We start from the raw sequence: 20,357 nt of genomic DNA on the forward strand, positions 1-20,357 counted from the left end.
AAGATTTATAGAAGTTCGCCTCAAGGTGAGACTATGTCCTGTCTTCTATCGTTGCAATAATCCACTATAAAGATGAAATGGTTTACAAGAGAAATCGCACACACTTATAAGTGTTTTTTCTAGCTTCTCTCAGGCTGCAACTCCAGCTCTTTCTCAGTGATGATAAAACCCTAATAGTGGCACCCCTTAATTATAAAGAGAAAATTAGGGCAACTGTGATACAAGAGTAAAATTTCCAAACTGCCCTTAATGAAACAATAGCTAATATATCGTGGACCGAGCGGGCTCTGCCCCCACACCATTGGGAGGAGGCTTTCCCACCCCCTTCCAACCCCCATGACGACCTTACCGTGAAGATCGATCCGCGTACCAACTCAGTGTAGGACGTTGATTAGACTCCACAACTTAAAAAATTCCTAATACCAACTCAGTATTCCTAATATAACCGATGAGGGTCAGATATTTTCTTTCTTGGCGGAACTTTGTCCTTGGGCTGAACAAGAGTCAAGGTGTTAGGAGAAGAAGGCATTTGCAACAGCCTTGGCCACAATAGATAAGCAAGCAGATTTTGAAGGGAAATTTGATGAAAGCATCAATAAGTTCTCTAAAGCCAATTGAAAGGATGAGAAGGAGAAACACAAGCAGAAGTCTACTTGGAATTGGAAATAGGAAAGATGGAAGAGTTGAGTTGTGCGTGAGAAGAGAAAAGGAAGAGAACCGCTTCCTCCTCATGTGAATCATCTTTTATTCAAAGTCTCACTTAGGGCATAAATAACAACCCTCAATAAAGAGAAAATGAGAAAATAACACCTCCCGCCCCCCCACTCCCCCCCACTCTCCTCTTAAGTTGGAGACTAAATATGAAACACTCCTAGCTAGTTACAAAATATATTAAATAATTTAAGATAAAATGCATTTGTGAAAAAAATCTCCTAACCTTTAATGATCTCCCATGAGGGATACCTGTGATCCCTCGCATCACAACATCCCTAATAAAATAACAATCTATTGCAATAAGTTTGGTGTGCTCATGAAATTGTGAATTGTTGGTTAGTAGATGACTACTTAATTGACACATGCCATGGGCATAGGTTCGGTGTTATTGAAGGCAAATTATGTTAGGAATTAGTTGCCCTAATTCTAATCTATCGAGAGAAATAATAATAATCATGGAGGAAAGAAAAACAAACACGAAAATACAATATGATTTATACAAGTTCGCCTCAAGGTGAGACTACGTCCTGTCTTCTATCGTTGTAATAATCCACTATCAAGATGAAATGGTTTACAAGAAAAATCGCACACACTTATAGGTGTTTTCTCTAGCCTCTCTCAGGCTGCAACTCTAGCTCCTTCTCAGTGATAATAAAACCCTAATAGTGGCACCCCTTAATTATAAAGAGAAAATTAGGGCAACCGTGATACAAGAGTAAAATTTCCAAACTGCCCTTAATGAAACAACAATTAATATATTGTGGACCGAGCGTGGGCTCTGCCCCCACACCACTGGGAGGGGGCCTTCCCACCCCATGACGACATTACCGTGAAGGTCGATCCGCGTACTGACTCAATGTAGGGCGCTAATTAGGCTCCACAACTTAAAAAATTCCACAAGAAAATATTTAATCCATATAATCTCACATGTTGTATGAGTCATTTCTCTATACTCGACTTCAACACTTGAACGAGCAACAATTGTTTGTTTTGTTGTTTTTCCAAGAGATAAGATTTCCTCCTACAAAAGTACAAAATCCAGTTGTAAATCTTTTGTAAAGTTTAGATCTTGCATAATCAACATCAAAATAGCCAGTTATTGTTACACGTCCATGCTATTTGTAAAAAAGTCATTTCCTAAAGCATTCTTTAAGTATTTGAGTATCATATTGATAGCTTCCCAATGAATTTTCTTTGGTTCCCCTATAAATTGACTTACAAGACCCACAACCAAAACAATGTCAAGCTTAGTGATTGTGGCATAAATCAGTTTCCCAACAAGCTTCCTATAATACGTTATCTCCTTTAATACTTAGCTAGTTTGATCATGCAAGTTATGATTTACCTCAAGATGAGTGTCAATAGCTTTTCCCCCAAGAAGACCTACCTTTGTCAACAAATCAGTTATATTTTTCCTTGGTGATAGTACTAGTCCAATTTTGTTTCGTGCCACTTCAATACCCAGAAAGTATTTCAAGACCCCAGAACTTTTGTTTTAAAATGTTTCTTGATATAATTTTAGACTTATGTAATACCTTGTATCATATCATAGGTCACCATACCGAAACTCATTTTTAATATCTAACTGCTATACCTGCCTAACATTCGTATTGGAACATTCGTATGGAATATTATACTTCTAGTGTAATATCAAGAAGACAATGATTTTTATATTCAAGAACACCATTTTATTGTGGAGTATAGTTTCCAGATTGTTCATGCAAAAAGCCATAAGGTGCCACTCATGTATTCAAGGGCATTATCAGTTCTCAAGCAAAGGATAGAAACACCAAATTACCATTGGGCTTCATTATAGGACTTTTGAAAGATAGACAAAACATCAAATATGTGTTTTAACAAAAAATACCCACATACAACAACTGAAATCATTAATGAAGGTGACAAAGTATTGAAAACCAACAAATATTTCAATTGTCCTAGACCACATCAAATAGTTTCTACCAGTCAACTTAACTGAAGTCATGAGACTAGTTTGTTCCTCTTTATCTTTATCGTTATCAATACTAGGTGAAACCACTTCACTAGACATGATTTAATGCTTCAAACAAACACCTTAACATGAGGGGAAAAAATCAAATAACAAATTGATAGCAGGCGAAGATAGGTTTCTCTAACATGAATACTCAACATAAAAAATAATCCACAAATAGAATCCTCCCTTCTTACGTTAAATTAGAGAATTCAAGACTGATAGAAATCACACCCTTGTATCTTGGATCATGCCTACTCATGATGGATAAGTTGTCAACTTCAAATACATCTTAGATGCCTAACAAACAAAAGCTCTCCCCATTCACTTAGACGACTCCCATGCCAAAATTACACCTAGAATGCATACAAACATCACCTCATCATGGCCTGATTCAAAGACCTATGTCAACTTCAACCTAGAATCCTCCTCACGTTGCAAAAAAAAAAAAAAAAAAAAAAAAAACTTGTGCAAAGTTTGAGACAAAAGAGTTGGAAGAAGAGAGAAATTTTGCTTCAACTATACACCAAAAATTCAAAATTTCTACGTTAATTTTTGAGTTCACTTTAAGCTATGCTTTTTTTTGCCTCTATTAAACCTTGGTGTCCTGCTCTGATACCATGATATAAAAAAGATTAAAAGATAGGTTTAATTTTGATAACGAAGAAAAGTAGAAGAAGGAGAAAAGAATTAGGAAAGATGGAATGGTTGAGTTGTGATTGAGAGGAGAAAAGGCAAAGAATTGCTTCCTTACTCACCCGAGTCATCTTTTATTCAAAGTCTCACTCAGTTTACACCATAAATGACAATTACACCTGTAATCAAGAAAAAAAAACAAAAATATCCAAAAAAAAAAAAAAAAAAAAACAACCAAATACTTCTACTTTCTTACAATAGTCATAAACTGATGGTAAGAAATTTAATAAAGTCAGTCTAATACCAATTAGTTATGAACGTTACCTCCTCAAAAGAGCTCGACGTCTACCTAACTTAAAAAACTATAAGAGGGAGAGTCTTACACACAAAATAAAGAAACAAAATGCATATTAGTGTGGATTGGCTGCCCCAGCCTGAGCTTTCTGCTTATTAAATATTTGATTATATTCTTTGATAGAGAAACAATTGGTGTGAGTACTTTTAACTTATCCAACGAACTTCCAAAAGAACTAACTCAATTAGAACACTTACCTTGACCAACTAGAACACTTAGAACACTAAAAATTCCTGCACCCTAAGTACAATCAATGGATTTTTTGCCCTTCACAATTCTAATTTTTTTTCCCAAGTCCCTTTTAAACCCAAAAAGATGCAATTTGCATAATTTTAAGTAAAAAGAAAAAAGAAAAATTGCCCTACTTTAGAAAGCTGGTGCCTAACACAGGTAGCTTGTTATAAAAAACTAGAGGGAGTGTAATGTTTCAAAGAATAAAACTCAATTTTGTTCATATTCTAGATGTACACAAGAATTGTTATAAGAATTAGATTAGATAGGTAAATGGAATCCAAGAGAAGTTAATGCTAGAGCGTGTTGTAGTTTTGCTCAAGAATGTAAAATAAAGACACCAAACAATCACAAAGCAAAATAAACGATCAACCATTGTAGTCATTACATCTTTTAAAATCATAATCACTGGTCAAAGGAAGAAGACATAAGGAGGAGGATAAGGGATAAAAGAGTTTTACATAAGAGAGAAAAGACCAAGAGATCAAGTAATTTGACCTAAGTCAATAACTTAACCCGAACATGACCCATTTATTTGATCCAAGCTAGACCCAAGTCATAAATAGGTGGGGTTTTGGGTTTATATATTGGGGCAAGATACTTTTGACAAGTTTTGGTTCCACCACTATATATGTTCCTAATCTTTTAAGTTTCTTCATAGTTTCTTTCATATAAGAATATGAAAATCTCAACTTTTTTGGAACATATTTTTCTAATAAATTGCTAACTAAACATAGTCAAATATCTATTTGTCGTGTTAAAATGTTGAGTTCTTTCGAAGTATCACTAATACAACTATTAACAACAAAATTTTTATTTTAATGTAATTTTCGAGATTTTAGGGACAATTTGACCTAAACCCAATTAGACCTGACTCATTGTAGGATTACTTTAAATAGAATTTCAAAACCATATATGAATTCATAAACCAAAATCGTATCTCCTGACATGGCATCAACTTCTAGCAAACAAAACTTCTCGGCTATCGTCTCCAGTGAAAACTATCACAGACGTTTGTCGATGGCAACGTTCAGGCATACCTCTGCTAGACCAGACCCCCTTTTAAAGGCTCTTCTCCATCAAAGGAAACCACCAAATGACGAAAAACCGAAAGGTTGTAACCGGCAACCACCATCAATAGAAAACCGTCCAACGAATAAGTTACTTAAGTGACGGATCGTGAACTGTCTAGGTGACGATTCGTGAACCGTCTTACATACCCAACACCGTTAATTTGGAAAAATCTACCCAATATCCGTGTGAGCTGATGATATCAATTAATTTACATGCACCCATGTCACAAGGGTGAAAGCGGAGATAATTTAACCTTTATAAACCAAAGGAAATTTAATTCTTAAACCAATTGCACTTGAATTAACCCAGTTTAATTCTTAAACTTTTGTATATCTTTTAAAATCATAATGACTGGTCAAAGGAGGAAGACATAAGGAGGAGGATAAGGGATAAATGAGTTTTACATAAGAGAGAAAAGACCATGAGATCAAGTAATTTGACCTAAGTCAATAACTTAACCCAAACATGACCCATTTATTTGATCCAAGCTAGACCCAAGTCATAAATAGGTGGGGTTTTGGGTTTATATATTGGGGCAAGATACTTTTGATAAGTTTTGGTTCCACCACTATATATGTACCTAATCTTTTAAGTTTCTTCATAGTTTCTTTCATATAAGAAAATGAAAATCTCAACTTTTTTGGAACATATTTTTCTAATAAATTGCTAACTAAACATTGTCAAATATCTATCTGTCGTGTTAAAATGTTGAGTTCTTTCGAAGTATCACAAATACAACTATTAACAACAAAAATTTTATTTTAATGTAATTTTCGAGATTTTAAGGACAATTTGACCTAAACCCAATTAGACCTGAATCATTGTAATATTACTTTAAATAGAATTTCAAAACCATATATGAATTCATAAACCAAAATTGTATCTCCTAGCTTTAACTTCTGGCGAACAGAACTTCTCGACTATCATCTCCGGTGAACAGAATGTCTCGTTTATCACAGAGGTTCGTCGATGACAACATTCAGGCATACCTCTTCATACCTTTGCTAGACCAAACCCTCTTTTATAGGCTCCTCTCCATCAAAGAAAACCACCAAACGATGGGAAACTAAAAGGTCGTAACCGGCAACCACCATCAATGAAAAATCGTCCAACGGATGGGTCACCTAAGTGTCTAGGTGACGATTCATGAACCGTCTTACATACCCAACACCGTTAATTTGGAAAAATCTACCCAATATCCGTGTGAGCTGATGATATCAATTAATAGACATGCACCCATGTCACAAGGGTGAAAGCGGAGATAATTTAACCTTTATAAACCAAAGGAAATTTAATTCTTAAACCAATTGCACTTGAATTAACCCAGTTGAAACAGTTCAATAGGAACCAGCTGCTTGTCCTATAGATGGCTAATCTTTCATAATCCTTTCATATACAGTTACCTGTCTATCTTTAAAGAATATTTCAAAGTCTTGTCCTTCCTAAAATATCTTATTTATTTATGTATCGATACAAACTGATAAAAAATGAACAATAAAACTAAGAGAACAATGTTTCATGAAATGAGAGATTAACACATTACCCAAGTAAATAATTTACTTGATCAAGGTACAGTTTGCGTCTTCCATTTCTGTGCAAGTTAAATAGACAACAGCAGTAAGACGGGGCTAATGCTACAACAATAAAGAATCTCAAATTTATTCCAACTATTTTAAATTTGTAGTTTTGGATGGTATGCTTAGTTGATACCCATTCCAGGAATTGAAATAAAACCTTTGCTAAATTTGAGAGAAAGAATCATTATTAGATCTTCTGAGACTTGCCAATCAAACATATAAGGTTGGTCCAAAAGGAGCAATCAGATGGGCAACTATGTTTGTAACTCATACCTGCTGAGGCTCCTGCCTCTTGCCTACCTCATCAACATTTTTATTTTTTGCATGTTTATTATACCCCATTATCGCTAATGAGAACTTGAATCTAAGACTTGGCACTAACACCCAGTCGCCCTTGAACCAAAAGCTCAATCCACAACCCTAACATCATTACAAGAAAAGAAAAAAAGTGTTCATATGTCCTGTTAGTATGACCTTAAGGAATTTACTTTTCCTCTTCTCAGAAATCTTATTTTTAACATTGGAGCAAAATGTTTGCTTTTCTATTTGCTATGTTACCAGTAAGTTACCATGAATTTAATATTTTAAAAAAATCTTAATAGGAGTAAAACAGACATGATAATGCTAAGTGCTAGCTCATTGAAACCCCATAAGAATGCAACACATAAACATCACCTCTGGCACTTGAAAACAGAATGTCCAACAGCACCAGTTTCAAGACAACCCTCTATCTGTAAGTAAAATTTAGTAACTTACTAATAATTTTCTGTGCTCTTCATCCAATCTCCAAACAGTGAAGGTGACAACATTCAAAAGAAATACCTGCAAAAGAAATTCTCACACTGGAGTCTTTCCACAACAGGTCATGATAGTTAAACTTTGCCTTATCCAACAACACACGATGGAGCCCTTCTGCTGCATTCAGCAATTTCATTGCCATCAGGTGAAGTTCTGTCATCTGTTCTAACAGATGGGTATGGTGATGAATGTCAGGATGGTGGATAAGTGTTGTGCTTATCCTGGACTTCGTTTATTTGCTGGAGCTGAATTGAACCTGCAAAGGTATGAAGAGAAAGTTAACAGAAATGGCTTACTGCACATTCCTTTTTAGCAAATATCTGATGAGCGAATCTCCAACTTCTATATTACTATGTGGATGATCAATTTTGAAGACGTTTAGGCTACAATCAGCAATGAAAGGAGACTAGGCATCTCTACATAAACAAATTATACAATTTCTTACCAAAAAAAAGAAAAAAATGAACTATACAAGTGGAAACCAGTAAAAATTATTTCACCTATTGCAGAATGATACTGTGGCGTACTTGATTGCAGAAGCAATCTCAGCAATCGAAATACCTGATGTTTCCAAAGAAGCAATCTTATACCTCGAGTTACAATGATGTTAATCCAGTGAGAAAATGATAGAGCAGAATTAAACTGGTAGAGGCTCTTTCTTCAGAACGCCTCCCATTTCCATCCGCCATGACTGATCAACAAGAGAGGACAGTTCTCTGTAAAGTCCAGTTCAAAGCAAAATGCTTGTGAAAAATTCATGCATACTTCATTTTCTCATTGATACTTGAATTCTACTTAAAAGTTATAATGTAATAAAAGATGAAGATCAAAAATTGAAAGTGTTCCAAGATTGATTTGACATAAACTAATAAACAGCAGAATAGAACAAATACAGCAAGGGTAAGCCTTCTCTCCTTTTACCTTTGGATGGTAAGGATAAGATTTTGGAGTCTAATTGTCATGAAGTTTTACTCAAACCTTTTACTCCACTTTTCAAACACCCAAAAAAACTTCATTTGTGTTGCTGTTAGATGTTAAGCTGTATAATGTGACCCTCCTTTTTTTAGTAAAATGTGACAGTTTTTTATTGTGTAAAATGGAAACATTGAGAAGATGATCAAGTTAAAGGCTAATTTGCAAAACAAAAAGTGCAGTTGCGGTATATCAACAAACTGCCGATTTTTTTTTTTTTTTTTGCTTTTTTTATTGCTACTTCTATCTTAAGGACATCAAAGCTGTTTAAAACAAATAAAAGAAGATAAACTTTTGTATTACGACTAGATGCCAACTTCTCCTTTGAAAAGCTTTTTTAAGAAAGGACTACATGCCAACACAAAATCCCCTTTAGTGTACTCACGCTAAGATTTGGTAGCACTTCAACAGGAAACAACAGCAAGTATGATCATAAAAAAGGGACGTGCTTACTTCAGGTCATGACTGACAACCAGTATTGTCGATTCTCTCTTCAGCTGTTTTATCAATTTCACAACATCAGCACGGGCTTTCCAATCTAACCATGATTAGTGAAAAATACACAGAATGATTAATTGAGATAAAGGGAATGAAACTTTGAAACAAAAAGACCTAAAAACTACTGCACAAAGAGCACTAATAAGAACTTTAAAAGTTAAAAGGAGCAAGTATGATGTGAAAACTAGTGCCGTAAAAATCATATTTAGGTATAACCAATTCTTGTTGACACAATTGTCAGCTAAGTCACATTTTCTAGTTGTGAATTACTTGTTAAGTATGAACAAAGTAAGCTTATGCATGAAGGCATACATACCAAGACCAGCCAAAGGCTCGTCTAATAGCAATAAATCTGGCTTTTGCACCTGAAAATATGCAGATATCAGAACTGTGCCACAGAGCAGAAAAGACCAGACAGAAGTTATCAAATTTGACTAAGTCAACATTTTTTAACTTGAAAAATATCAACAAGGAGTCTATACCAATTGAATCGCCAGTGCCAGACGTCGCTTGAAGCCCCCACTAAGAGAATGTGGATCACTATCCAAGGAGATCCCCCTCATTCCAACCTATGGTTTGACAAATACCAAGAGCTATAATAATGATTTTTTTTTGCCTTCAAAAAGAAAAATTAATTTTTATGCAGAATATTGATATTTTACCATGCCAAAAAAAGAAAAACAAAGTGTTGTTAATACTTCCTTTGCCATTTTTCCCAGACAATCCATCTTTTTATGAAGACTTTTGTTGATCACATAAATGCATCTGCCTGCATTTCCAAATGGATCTACTATTTGTATGAGCCCAAATCCTTTCTCCCCAATAAGTACTTAACTAGGATTGCATTCTCCAGGGAGTGACACTAATAGGGGTAAAATAATCATTTCACTCACGCTTCTCTGCTCTTGTGCAAAATGATGCATAAACTAACATAAACTTTGCATGAATTAACGTAATGTTGAAAATCTAATCCCCAAATGTCCACCTAAGATAATGTAATGTGACCAACCACTAAAGTCCTATGCAAACTCAATCCGAATTCTACTGGATAAACTTAGCAGCATGGTAATAAGCATTTCTTATCATCAAGTGCACCCTTGATACTACTCCATTATCTCTTAAACCCAAATATTCAGAAATTTTATTCAATCCTGTAGGCACTCATTTATAACTTATTGAATACTAAGATAAACCCTAACTTTAAAAGAAGTGGGATATGAAATCCAATTTAAAACCAATCCCCTAGTCCTGCTAACCCGGGTACTACATTAAAACTTTTTATTTGAAATGAAATCAGAAACAAGCCAATTTTCATCTGCAAAATTCATGGGTGATGCCTAGATGTCCCACAGGTTACTAGGGAAAAAGGAAATATTGTTACTCATCTAAAGCCCCAGGCAAGCACATACATAAGGTCTCTCTCTATGTTCAATCATCATGTATCATAAAAATCCAAAGCCACCTATGCATTTTGCTACTTCATTGCCCTTGATCTCATGCAAATAAGCCCATTGATGATTCTTCCTGTTCATTTAAGTGTTGCATAAAAGCGTCCAGGATTTTACCATTTTCCTTTTGTTGAGAGATAGTTAGTTAATCTATGAGTATCCTTGTCACTAAGTGATGTTTTTTATTACACACACATGGGGGTAGTTTAGACCTTTTTTCTACCTGATCTGTTCGTTTAAATTATTGAAGGCATTTTTATCCATTCAAATGTAATTTTACTTAAAGGGATTTAGGTTGTAATTGGACCTCAACTAAACAACCTTATTAAAGTGCGTGAACAAGTCTGCATGAACAGTACTGAGTGAACAGTGCGCTCTCTCTCTCTCAGTCTTCTCAAATTTTGAATTTTTAGCATTCTACGTGGTATCAAAGTGTAGTCTGATACATCTAGGTGAATTTTAATTCAAGTTTTCTATATCTTTCTTCTTATTTTTGTCCTTCTTCCACTTTTCCAGACCTGCAATATCCTAGAAGAAGTTTCTCTTAATCTGTGTAGCCTTCAGATTGCTGATTTTGTTTCATTTCCTTAAGGTAATGACTTAAGCACCTGCTACAATTTGATTATGAATTGTTACTGCCTGCCTGTCCTGTCTCAGAGGTCTGAGAGGACTATATTGCCCGCCTACTACCTGCAATTACTCTGTTTGGGGGATTCTTGCTGTATTGTCTGTTTTCGGCATTAGAACTAGTGTCACATTCCTAAGAAGTAACGTTAGATGGGCTGCTGGGTTGAAATATAGTTAAACAAGAATTCAGGTGGTGAGTTATATCCTATGCAGAAGTTGAGGTGTCCCTATTGTGCTGAATGATCAAGTCAAAACAGTAGCCCTACAATGGCTAACAGTGTTGATATGAAACCTGTGAAAGTGGGTGAGAAAGATAGTAATATCACCCAAATTACATCTGTCAAGTTAAATAGGAAGAACTTTGTGTGAGCTCAAGCTGTACAAATTTTCCTTGGTTTTAAAGGAAAATTGAAGTTTTTGACTACTGATCCTCAAAATCCAAAAACTGAAGAGTGGGAAGATGACAATTATACAGTCATGGCTTGGCAGTTGAATAGCATGGAGTCTACGATTGTCAACCAGGTGATATAGGATAAGACTGCTAAGGGCACCTAGGCTACTCTGGAGAAAGAAGTCTCTCAAGTATGCAATATATGTTCTTTCAAAAAAAAAAAAAAGCATGCAATATGTTGAGGATTTCTTATTTGTATGTGAGATTGTTTACTAGAAAAGAGGTGACAACCCACCGGTTGAAATAATTGGTGACAAGGACATTTTGTGGCAAGAATTACTTCAATATCACCCTACTATTTTTGATGAACAGGTGTTAGGAAAACAGAGGGAAAATCTCAAAGAAGTGAGTTTGCTGAATACTCTCGGACCTGAGTATGATTCAGTTAGAGCTCACTTGCTGGACAGCACCACTCCTTCCTTTGAAGAAACATGTGCTGCCTTACAACGAGCAGAATCAGCTGTGACTCATCCCTCTGAAAGTGGTATCTAAAGGTGCACTGATATATGGAGACCAATTAAAGTCAAAAGTCTAATAGGTTATTAGTATTGTATTCCTTTTGTTGATGATTACAGTCAAGTCACTTGGTTTTTCTTATTGAAAGACTGGTCAGAAATATTTGATGTATTCAAACAGTTTTATTCAAAAATAAAAATTCAGTTTTCATCCAACATTCATCTTTTACATTTGGATTATGCAAAGGAGTTTCTCAGCTTGTCTTTTAAATCCTTTATGCTGAAAATGGTGTCTTAATCAGACTTCATGTGCGTACACTCCATTAAAAAATGGAGAAGCAGAGAGGAAAAACAGACATTTGTTAGACAGTGCTTGTACCTTATTATATCATAAGAGTGCACCCAAAATTTACTGGGGCGAAGTGGTGTTAACAACATGTTATTTAACAAACACAGTTCCTTCCTATGTCTTGAACGGTTGCTCCCCTATCAAGGTCCTATATCTCAAGTGTATCCCCTAGGGTGTTTGGTTGTGTGCTCCATTCACAACCTTCAATCTCAAACAGATGAATTTTCTACCCATTATATCAAACGTGTGCTCTGTGGGTCCTCTAGAAATAAAAAAAGTTATAACTGTTATGATCCTTTGTAGAAGGAGATGTATATTTCTGTTGATGTTACCTTTTGAGCAACAATCATATTTTTCAGCATCAAGGGATGAAACTACTGATATCACCATGTCTATTCCTGTTCCTGTTCCTGTTTTGGTTCACCCTATGGCAAGGGAGGAACACAACAAGCCCACAAAACCACTACAGGTCAATAGGCACAAAGGCAAAAGCATACAGCCTGCAGCCGATCTAGGAGCTCCCTCAATTGATGGTGACACACCTATTTCAGCAATGTCTCCACCTTCGTCCCCCATTTCTGAGGATCCTCATCTGAGTATTAGATCTTGTACACAACCCTCTCTCCCAATTTTTTTCTTGATAATTTGTCATCTACCAGTCTGCAAAGCTCATGCGCATAGTCTGAAAAGTTCAGCAAAATTGTGATGGAGTTTGATTTTGTGAGGAGTTATTTGGATCACTCAAGTGTTTGCACAAAAGGTAACTAGAGTTGCAATTCTAATTTTTTATGCGGATGACATAGTTATACCTGATAGTGCTAGTGCAAGCATTGGAGACACCAAATCATACTTAATGAAGAACTTTTAGATAAAAGACATGGGTATGTTGCAATAGTTTCTAGGCATTGAGATTGCTTATAGGGGGGGGGGGGGGGGGGGGGGGGGGGGGTTAGTGCTATCCCAACGCAAATACATTACATATTTGTTGCAACAGACTGGATTATTGGGTGTCAAACCAGTAGGTACACCAAAGGATTACAGCCATACCTACATGAGGAAAATAGCTCCAAACTGAAGGATAAAAAGAAATATAGAAGACTTGTTGGGAAGCTCTTATATGCTACAGTGACTCAGCCAGACTCTTACTTAGTGGGAGTAGGTTAGTTTTTGGAAGAACCTTGAAAAACACATTATGAGGCAGTTGTACAGATTTTAAGTATCTTAAAGGAGCTCCAGGAAAGGTTTGAACTTTCGCTCTCTCAAGCATTTAGAGGTTATTTGATATTCAAATGCTGATTATGCAGGCTGTAAAACTAATAGAAGGTCTGCCAGCAGGTACTATACCTTTATAGGAGGAAATCTGGTACTTGAAAGAGTAAAAAATAATCAATCGTAGATCCATTTGTGACAATGAATACAGAGCTATGACATACACAGCTTGTGAGTTGATGTAAATAAAGGATTGACTGAAGAGTTTGGTTTCATAATATCTATGCAGATGTAGTGTGATAATTTTTCACAGGAGAACTAAACATATAAAAGTTGACTATCACTTTATTTGTGAAGCGGTACTGGCAGGAAAGATTTATACTCCCCATGTTCGGTATTTTAAACAAATTAGTGACATTTTCACCAAAATTCGGCAAAAAGGAATTCATTATCTTATGTAACAAGCCAGGCATCTTAGATATATTTGCTCCAACTTGGGGAGGAGTGTTGAGAGATAGTTCAGATATGTGTATCTTTGTAATTAAGTGATGGTTTTTATTACACACACGTGGGGGTAGTACAAACCTTATCTCTTTCTAATCTGTTTACTTGAGTTATTGAGGGCATTTTTGTCCATCCCAATGTAATTGTACATAAAGGGAGTAAGGTCATAATTGGATCTCAACTCCATAATGTTATTAAAGTGTGGGAACAGTGCTTCATGAACAGTGCTTTGCCCATTCTCTTTTTCAATCTTCTTAAAACTTGCATTGTTATCATTCTCCACCTTTCTTTTTTATGAGAAATGTGAAAGAGGAAAAGGGAGGCAGAAATCATAAAGGAGAGTGACCAGAAATTTAGATAAAAATGATAAACATGAAAAAGTCTAAAAAAGAGCTTGACTACCGAACGAAAGGCAGCTTCAAGTCTCGAAGCAAGCTTCTCTTTCACTGGAAAATCTGCTAGTCTTGGCCACCCAAAAGTAACTTCCTCTAGCACACTCTCTGTCAAAAAGTACCTAAGGAGCATGATGTAACAAAACTACAGATTAATATGTTCCTAAAAAATACCTAAAGACAAAAACATTATAAAGATGAATAATTATTCATGACTAAAGGGAGACATACTATCCATTTAATACCTCTCAGGAAACTGGAAAACAATGCCAACCCTTTGAGGGGATAATGCCTCAGGAGGCTGGAGTGGTTTACCATCATTTGTAAATCTTTGAATATGTATTGACCCGGATGTTGGCTTGGATAAGCCAGCTAGAATCTACACCAAGTAAATAATCAGAAAACAAATACAGAACGTAAGACTACAGTCAACATTAATATTTAATATGCCTAGCCCTGCACCACTATAAATGATTCTCGTTTCAGTAGTTAAAAAAAACATTAATATCTAATAAAGAACAAGTCAAGAAGCAAGCCTGCAAGAGGGTAGTCTTGCCACTGCCACTCCTTCCAAATATCAAACCAAAGCGGCATAAATCAAAAAGATTGAGAAGGCCTTCCAATAGAAACTAAACATATAACATAATTATTAATAGCTCATATGTTAGACACATGTAGGAAAATAAATTTATAAATAGAAGCAGGGAATGAAAATGCCATCACAGTTACCTTTTCTCGGGAAGGGAAAAACTGACTTCATTCAGAAGATTCTGCTGAGTTCCTGGGGGTCTATAACTAACATCCCTCACCTCAAAGAAACCAACATTTGTTAGAAGAAACTTAACATAATATCTCATCTTACACATAAAATCTCATACAAAATAATTAAATTGAAGAAATCACAACCATGTAGAGTTACATCAGGAGACCAGCACTACTTAGAAAATATAATCAAGTAAACATGATATCATCAGGACCGTTAAGAAGTTCACCAGCACAAAGCCTCTCCCCAGCATGTATCTGGAACTCGGCCGCCAAGACATTTCAAGTTAAATATTAAAAATTCAGCATTATCAGTTTTAATACCACATTTCTATTTCATCTCCCTAGGTATAACAAGACCAATACTGAATAAAACTAGTAACTGCTATGCACTAATTAATTGAATTTTATATGGCGGGATAAGCATTAAACGGGGAGAGAAAAGGGCTTTACCAGGAAGAAGAAAAAAAAATATACACTAACTGTGAGAAAACAGACGCCTACTTACTTCAAATGATGTATAATGCGACGAAATTCTCAGAACTTGGGAGGTTCGATAGACGCTGTGAACGCAGAAATTGAGGAAATGTAAAGAAACAAAGAGCAGAAGAGAAGAAAATTTTAGTTGAAGGAAAGAGGATTTTACCGGTGCGATGGCTTAGATAAGAGTTCGATCCTTGTTGGAGAAGACTGATACCTTGGGAGGAGAGAGTAGGCTGCCATTTCATTCTCTGATGTACTGGTGCTCGTATAGGAGTCCAATGTTTAGGGGCCGGACGTCTACTCGACACACGCCTGGAATCGTTTCATAAACTACTGTGAATTACGAATTATTGAGTTCATGTTTATATACTTGATAGCGAGCGATTGTTCATTCTTCACAAAAAGTTTACAAATCCAAAATGTTCAACAATTGCAAAAGGATATCCATGTAAAATAATAATAAATTTGCCAGATCTTTGTTGATTGAATTCCTAATTAACATTAGAACAACCCCATAATAAAAGAAAGTGATGGAAAATTTATTTTCCCTTCTTTTTATTAAATAAATCAAAACGGAGATATGAATATCGGAAGAGCCAATGGCTTAGATTATTCTAATTAGCTATGGCAATGCATAGAGGGTTATCGTTTGAACAATGTTATTGATGACTTATTTGGGTATGGATCTAGTAATAAGAGGATGAGATAGTGTCAATTATGCACCCCAATTTGGTTGGAGCTTGAATGATCTAGGGAGAGAAGAAAACCGAGAATGAGATAAATAAGGGCAAATAATTTTTATTTATCAAAAAATAAATAAAGATAACAAGAGTGAAATGAACCCACAATTCTCTTCTTCTCTGCGGACATGAGTTGTGTCCCATGGCACCTTCAACTATCGAACAAAAATCCTAACATTCTCAGAAGAAAGAAAGAAAGGCTTCAGCAGACGGCATGCACCACCAGCTTATTACTGACATCAGCGCCGCAGTTGCTCGCCCCCAAATTGCCTTCAGACACTTGAATTGAGCAGCTTGTTTTACCCAAGCAGCTCCCTTCCACCAGGGCCATTGCCTCTTTAGACTCACAACCACCCTTCTCGTATGACCCGCATGAGCCTGTCACATTACCGAAGCTCGCAAACTCGATCTTTGAAATGGATCGGCCACCTGAACAAGACAACTCCAAGAGGCCTCCCTCTGGAACAGACCCACAAGCGGTTCCCACCGTGACTGTCTGGAAGTTAACTCCAGTTGGGTTTCCTCCGAATTCCTCGAACAAGGTCACAATGTTGCCATCCGACTTCAAGAACGATCTGGGCACATGATACCTGCAGAAATACTCGAACGTAAGTAGGAGCAGAGCAGAGCAGAGAAGGGTGGAGGAAAGGAAGAGTAGAGAAAGGCAATACCATGTCTGAGTGGGTTGTCCACACTCGATTGCACATTTGCCTGGATTGTAGCCACCTCGGTAATCACATTCACCACATCCTTCCAATGCAGAGGAGAAATTGGACCAGAACCTTCCAATGCTGCGTCCATTTACCCAAGCTTCCCCCTTACCCATGGTTTGGAGACTCACCACGACTGGTTCCAAACCAAGAGGAGCTTTGAAGGTTGTTCTGTACCAAATCATCATTTTGTTGACGGGCAGATTCTCAGATTGCCATTTGTGTTCGGACACATCAGAGTGAAGCTGCTGATCTTCTCCATCCAACCCAACCTGTCAATATAAAGAGAGAGAGTGAGAAAAGGCATGTTTAACAAATGCTTTGACAACTTTGACAAACTACCTACCTTGTATGTCCACTGGCTCTTTGACAGATCTTTGACAACTTTGCCGTCAGAGACAAACTGGACTGGACCACCAGCAATGCCAGTTAAAAACATATCAAAAGCAGCATTGTAGTTGGCCAAGCCAACAGTAGCACTGAGCAGAGTCAAATGATTTGTTTCTTGTGTAATGTGAATAGGAGCCTCCAAAACAAAATTGACTTTTCCATACGCAGGCCCATAGTGTGAGCCTACAAATTTTCCGTTTAAGAATGCATGGAGGACATGTCCACTTGAGTTCACCCTCAGTGTCACTTCTTTGTTGAAGATGGGATCGCTCTTTTCGATCTGAACACTGAAAATCCGGAGAGAAAATTGAGTGTCTATGGCTTTCATTCAAATCACTGGTTAGAGAAAAGAGAAACTAAGGTAGAAGAAGGATGAAAATACTTACGTGGTCATGTACCACAAGTAATCACTGGCATCTCCAGTGACTGTGATTTGATCCATCAGACGAGAAGCAGTCAAAGAATCACGGCCGCCCCAGCCTCTAAGAACCTCAGTGACGCGCTCAGGTCTCCACTCCCACTTCAATTGCTCGGGCTGATCCTCAGCCATGTTAGGCTGCTTGACCTTCACTGAAGTCTGAGTGCTTACCTTTGCGGTGTTATAAGCCTCTTCGGAGCATTCGGGGAGAATGGTAACAGACCATGCAGGGACCGAGTATTGGTTTCCACGGAAGGTGACTGTGGCATCTGTTGTGGTGTTCACATTGCTCAAGAAAGCCGCACAAGAACCTTCTTCAGTGTACACAGTGGTCTGAAGATGCAACACGGAATAGAAACAGATAAAAATTTCTGTAAAGAAAAGAAACCTGGAAGAATATAGAAAATAATAGGTTACTTACAGAAACTCCATTGCCCATGTCAGTGGTGACATTATCACCGTGAGTGAGAACCCTTTCCATGGATTTGAGGACAGCATGAAGTTCCTTCAAGTGGCCCCATTTAGGCTGATTCAGGTGACCTGGAGAATGCATGGAACTCAGCTAAGAACTGTTTGCGTAAATACCTCAATGAAGCGACATATTGTTACTGGTACTGTAGATTACCGTATTCATCAAGGGGTGCATCGTAGTCATAGGTAGTGGAGATGTATGGACCTCCTGCTGTTCGCCCAAAGTTTGTGCCACCATGGTACTGTAGATTATTTGAAGCGAAGTAATGGGTTCAGGAATCGGGGTGTCCTGTAAGAGAAGGACTCTCATTCAATCACCAAATCTTACCATGTAATAGTTTTGGAAGACTCCACCAGTCTGGAAGAACCTTGCAACAGCGAAAGCCACATCTTCTGCCCTCCTGTGTGGGTCATTCTCTCCCCAAGCCTTGAACCAGCCAGTCCAGTTCTCGGTCCACATCTTTGGAGTGTTGGGATTGGTTGGGGTGAAGTTGTCACAGTACCATCCATTGCAAGTGTTGATCTATAAATTGAACATCGCAGCAGGTTAGATTAAATGCATAAGATTAAACATAACTAGGCTTGTGAGCAAGTACCATTGGAACTGGAGCATCTGGTTGCTGGCACATAATCCATGGGATGCCAATGTCTAATGATTCAGCCATTGTTGCACACCACTGAATATACTTTTTCCCAGCCTCTCCGTAGTAGTCCTGAACGTTTCCGTATTCGTTCTCAATCTGAGCGAGAATGATGGGGCCTCCTTGTGAAGCAAACAGTTGTTCTTGCTTCATCATGTTCACTATCAAAGTGGTGAAGTTTTGCATTTCGTTCTTGAACATCTCATTGTCTGTTCTAATCACCATACCGGGCATTTGATGCAGCCAAACTGGGAATCCTCCGTAGTTCCACTCTGCACACACGTAAGGACCAATACGCAGAACAGCGTAGAGACCGGCATCCTGCACGGTCTTTATGAATCGGACAAGATCCAGACGATCCTCGAAGTCGTACTGCTCAGAAACGGAGAATTCACTCGTCAAAGATACTTACAAAATGGTGAAAAAGGGGCCAGATTTTCAATGTTAAATAGAGTATCGAACCTCTCGGCGACGGGGTTCATGGGCATTCCAGAAAACGTAGGTCTCAATCGCGTCAAGGCCGCCATCCCTGGCTTTTTGAATGAGATCAGGCCACATCTAATCAAAGATGAAAAAGGAATTCAGTGAGGAGAAAAGAGTGCAGGTAACGAGGTGAGTTATGAATTATGAAGGGAGAGAAAAGACAGAAAAAATGGCATGGAAAAATGAAGGAGATTAAATTGAAAATATACCTCAGGAGTGCTACGAGGGTAGTGAATGGAACCAGAGAGGAGAACCCTTCTCTCGCCGTTGATCTTTATGGCTCTTCCATCATAAGACACTTCTGTTGCCAACGATGCACAGGAAAGAAGAGCCAAAACTGCAAACTTCAGAACAAGAGATCCCATCCTCACTGAGATGGAGAAACTGTGTAGCAGTTGCGACACTGGAAGGCTTAGTGATAGCTTCTGCTCGCTGCTCTTCCATTAAATAGCAGTCGGCGAGAGAAGGAAGCAGCTGTTTCAACTTTCAAATAAAATGGGATACGGGATAAGATAACAAATCTTTCAGTATCCGATTATAACTATAAACATCTATCATTATCTATACAACTCACAAGCGACGGTTCAAATGGTTGAAAAAGGAACTTATCCCCACAAATCCGTGTTAGATATGCTGTGCATCATACTCTGCTAGTTACATACCATATTTTTTTGGATCGTCTATCTTCTTCCTCTCTCTTGACTCTTCCTCCGTAACAAGCGCATGAACACAAAAAGCGAAAACCAACACTGCCAAATAGCCCAAATGTCGTTCCCAATGGTCGTTGAAGCTCACCACTTCAACATCTTCCCATAAGAGCTCGTAATGAATCGGCACTTCGCCTCTTTGCATCTGTCGCTCCTTTGTCATGAATTTTTTGGTCTCCTTATCTGGCTTTTCCTGTCGGTAGGATCAACTCTTGTAAGTTATCTCTGTTATGGCCTATTAACTTTCATTTGCTGTATATGTTAATCACGGA

General features: G+C 37.4%; 2 protein-coding genes across 2 annotated transcripts; both read right to left on the reverse strand.

Annotated features, from left to right (window-relative positions):
• Positions 1-7,213: 7,213 nt before the first annotated feature.
• Positions 7,214-15,765, reverse strand: LOC137963049 (ABC transporter I family member 11, chloroplastic). The gene is made up of 11 exons (XM_068810233.1): positions 15,689-15,765; positions 15,551-15,605; positions 15,010-15,089; positions 14,817-14,868; positions 14,526-14,659; positions 14,291-14,402; positions 9,328-9,414; positions 9,162-9,210; positions 8,801-8,885; positions 7,966-8,091; positions 7,214-7,631 (listed from the first exon to the last, which is right to left on the reverse strand). The coding sequence occupies exons 1-10, from the start codon at positions 15,763-15,765 to the stop codon at positions 8,013-8,015; spliced, it is 810 nt and encodes a 269-aa protein (XP_068666334.1). The 3' UTR covers positions 7,214-7,631; positions 7,966-8,012.
• A 542-nt stretch (positions 15,766-16,307) lies between these two features.
• Positions 16,308-19,453, reverse strand: LOC137963038 (beta-galactosidase 7-like). The gene is made up of 9 exons (XM_068810221.1): positions 19,358-19,453; positions 18,851-19,267; positions 18,583-18,777; positions 18,409-18,496; positions 18,205-18,323; positions 17,752-18,116; positions 17,322-17,652; positions 16,937-17,247; positions 16,308-16,855 (listed from the first exon to the last, which is right to left on the reverse strand). Exons 1-9 carry the CDS (start codon positions 19,451-19,453, stop codon positions 16,468-16,470), a joined length of 2,310 nt encoding a protein of 769 aa, XP_068666322.1. The 3' UTR covers positions 16,308-16,467.
• Positions 19,454-20,357: the final 904 nt, after the last annotated feature.

Source organism: Aristolochia californica, unplaced genomic scaffold, assembly GCF_029961685.1.
Source record: "Aristolochia californica isolate CCGP_79_NKW_82.1479 unplaced genomic scaffold, dmAriCali1.0.hap1 SCAF_1, whole genome shotgun sequence".
Classification (NCBI taxonomy): Eukaryota; Viridiplantae; Streptophyta; class Magnoliopsida; order Piperales; family Aristolochiaceae; genus Aristolochia; species Aristolochia californica.

Bases quoted from the DNA above. Each gene is read 5' to 3' on its own strand.
- LOC137963049 (XM_068810233.1), bottom strand. From the start codon at position 15,765: ATGGCAGCCTACTCTCTCCTCCCAAGGTATCAGTCTTCTCCAACAAGG. The intron at 15,090-15,550 runs GTAAGTAGGCGT...GGTTTCTTTGAG, and splicing joins CGCATTATACATCATTTGAA to GTGAGGGATGTTAGTTATAG. The intron at 9,415-14,290 runs GTAGTCAAGCTC...GTCAAACCATAG, and splicing joins TTGAAGCTGCCTTTCGTTCG to GTTGGAATGAGGGGGATCTC.
- LOC137963038 (XM_068810221.1), bottom strand. From the start codon at position 19,453: ATGTGGCCTGATCTCATTCAAAAAGCCAGGGATGGCGGCCTTGACGCG. The intron at 18,117-18,204 runs GTAAGTAACCTA...TTGCATCTTCAG, and splicing joins ACATGGGCAATGGAGTTTCT to ACCACTGTGTACACTGAAGA. The intron at 17,248-17,321 runs GTAGGTAGTTTG...TTATATTGACAG, and splicing joins AGAGCCAGTGGACATACAAG to GTTGGGTTGGATGGAGAAGA.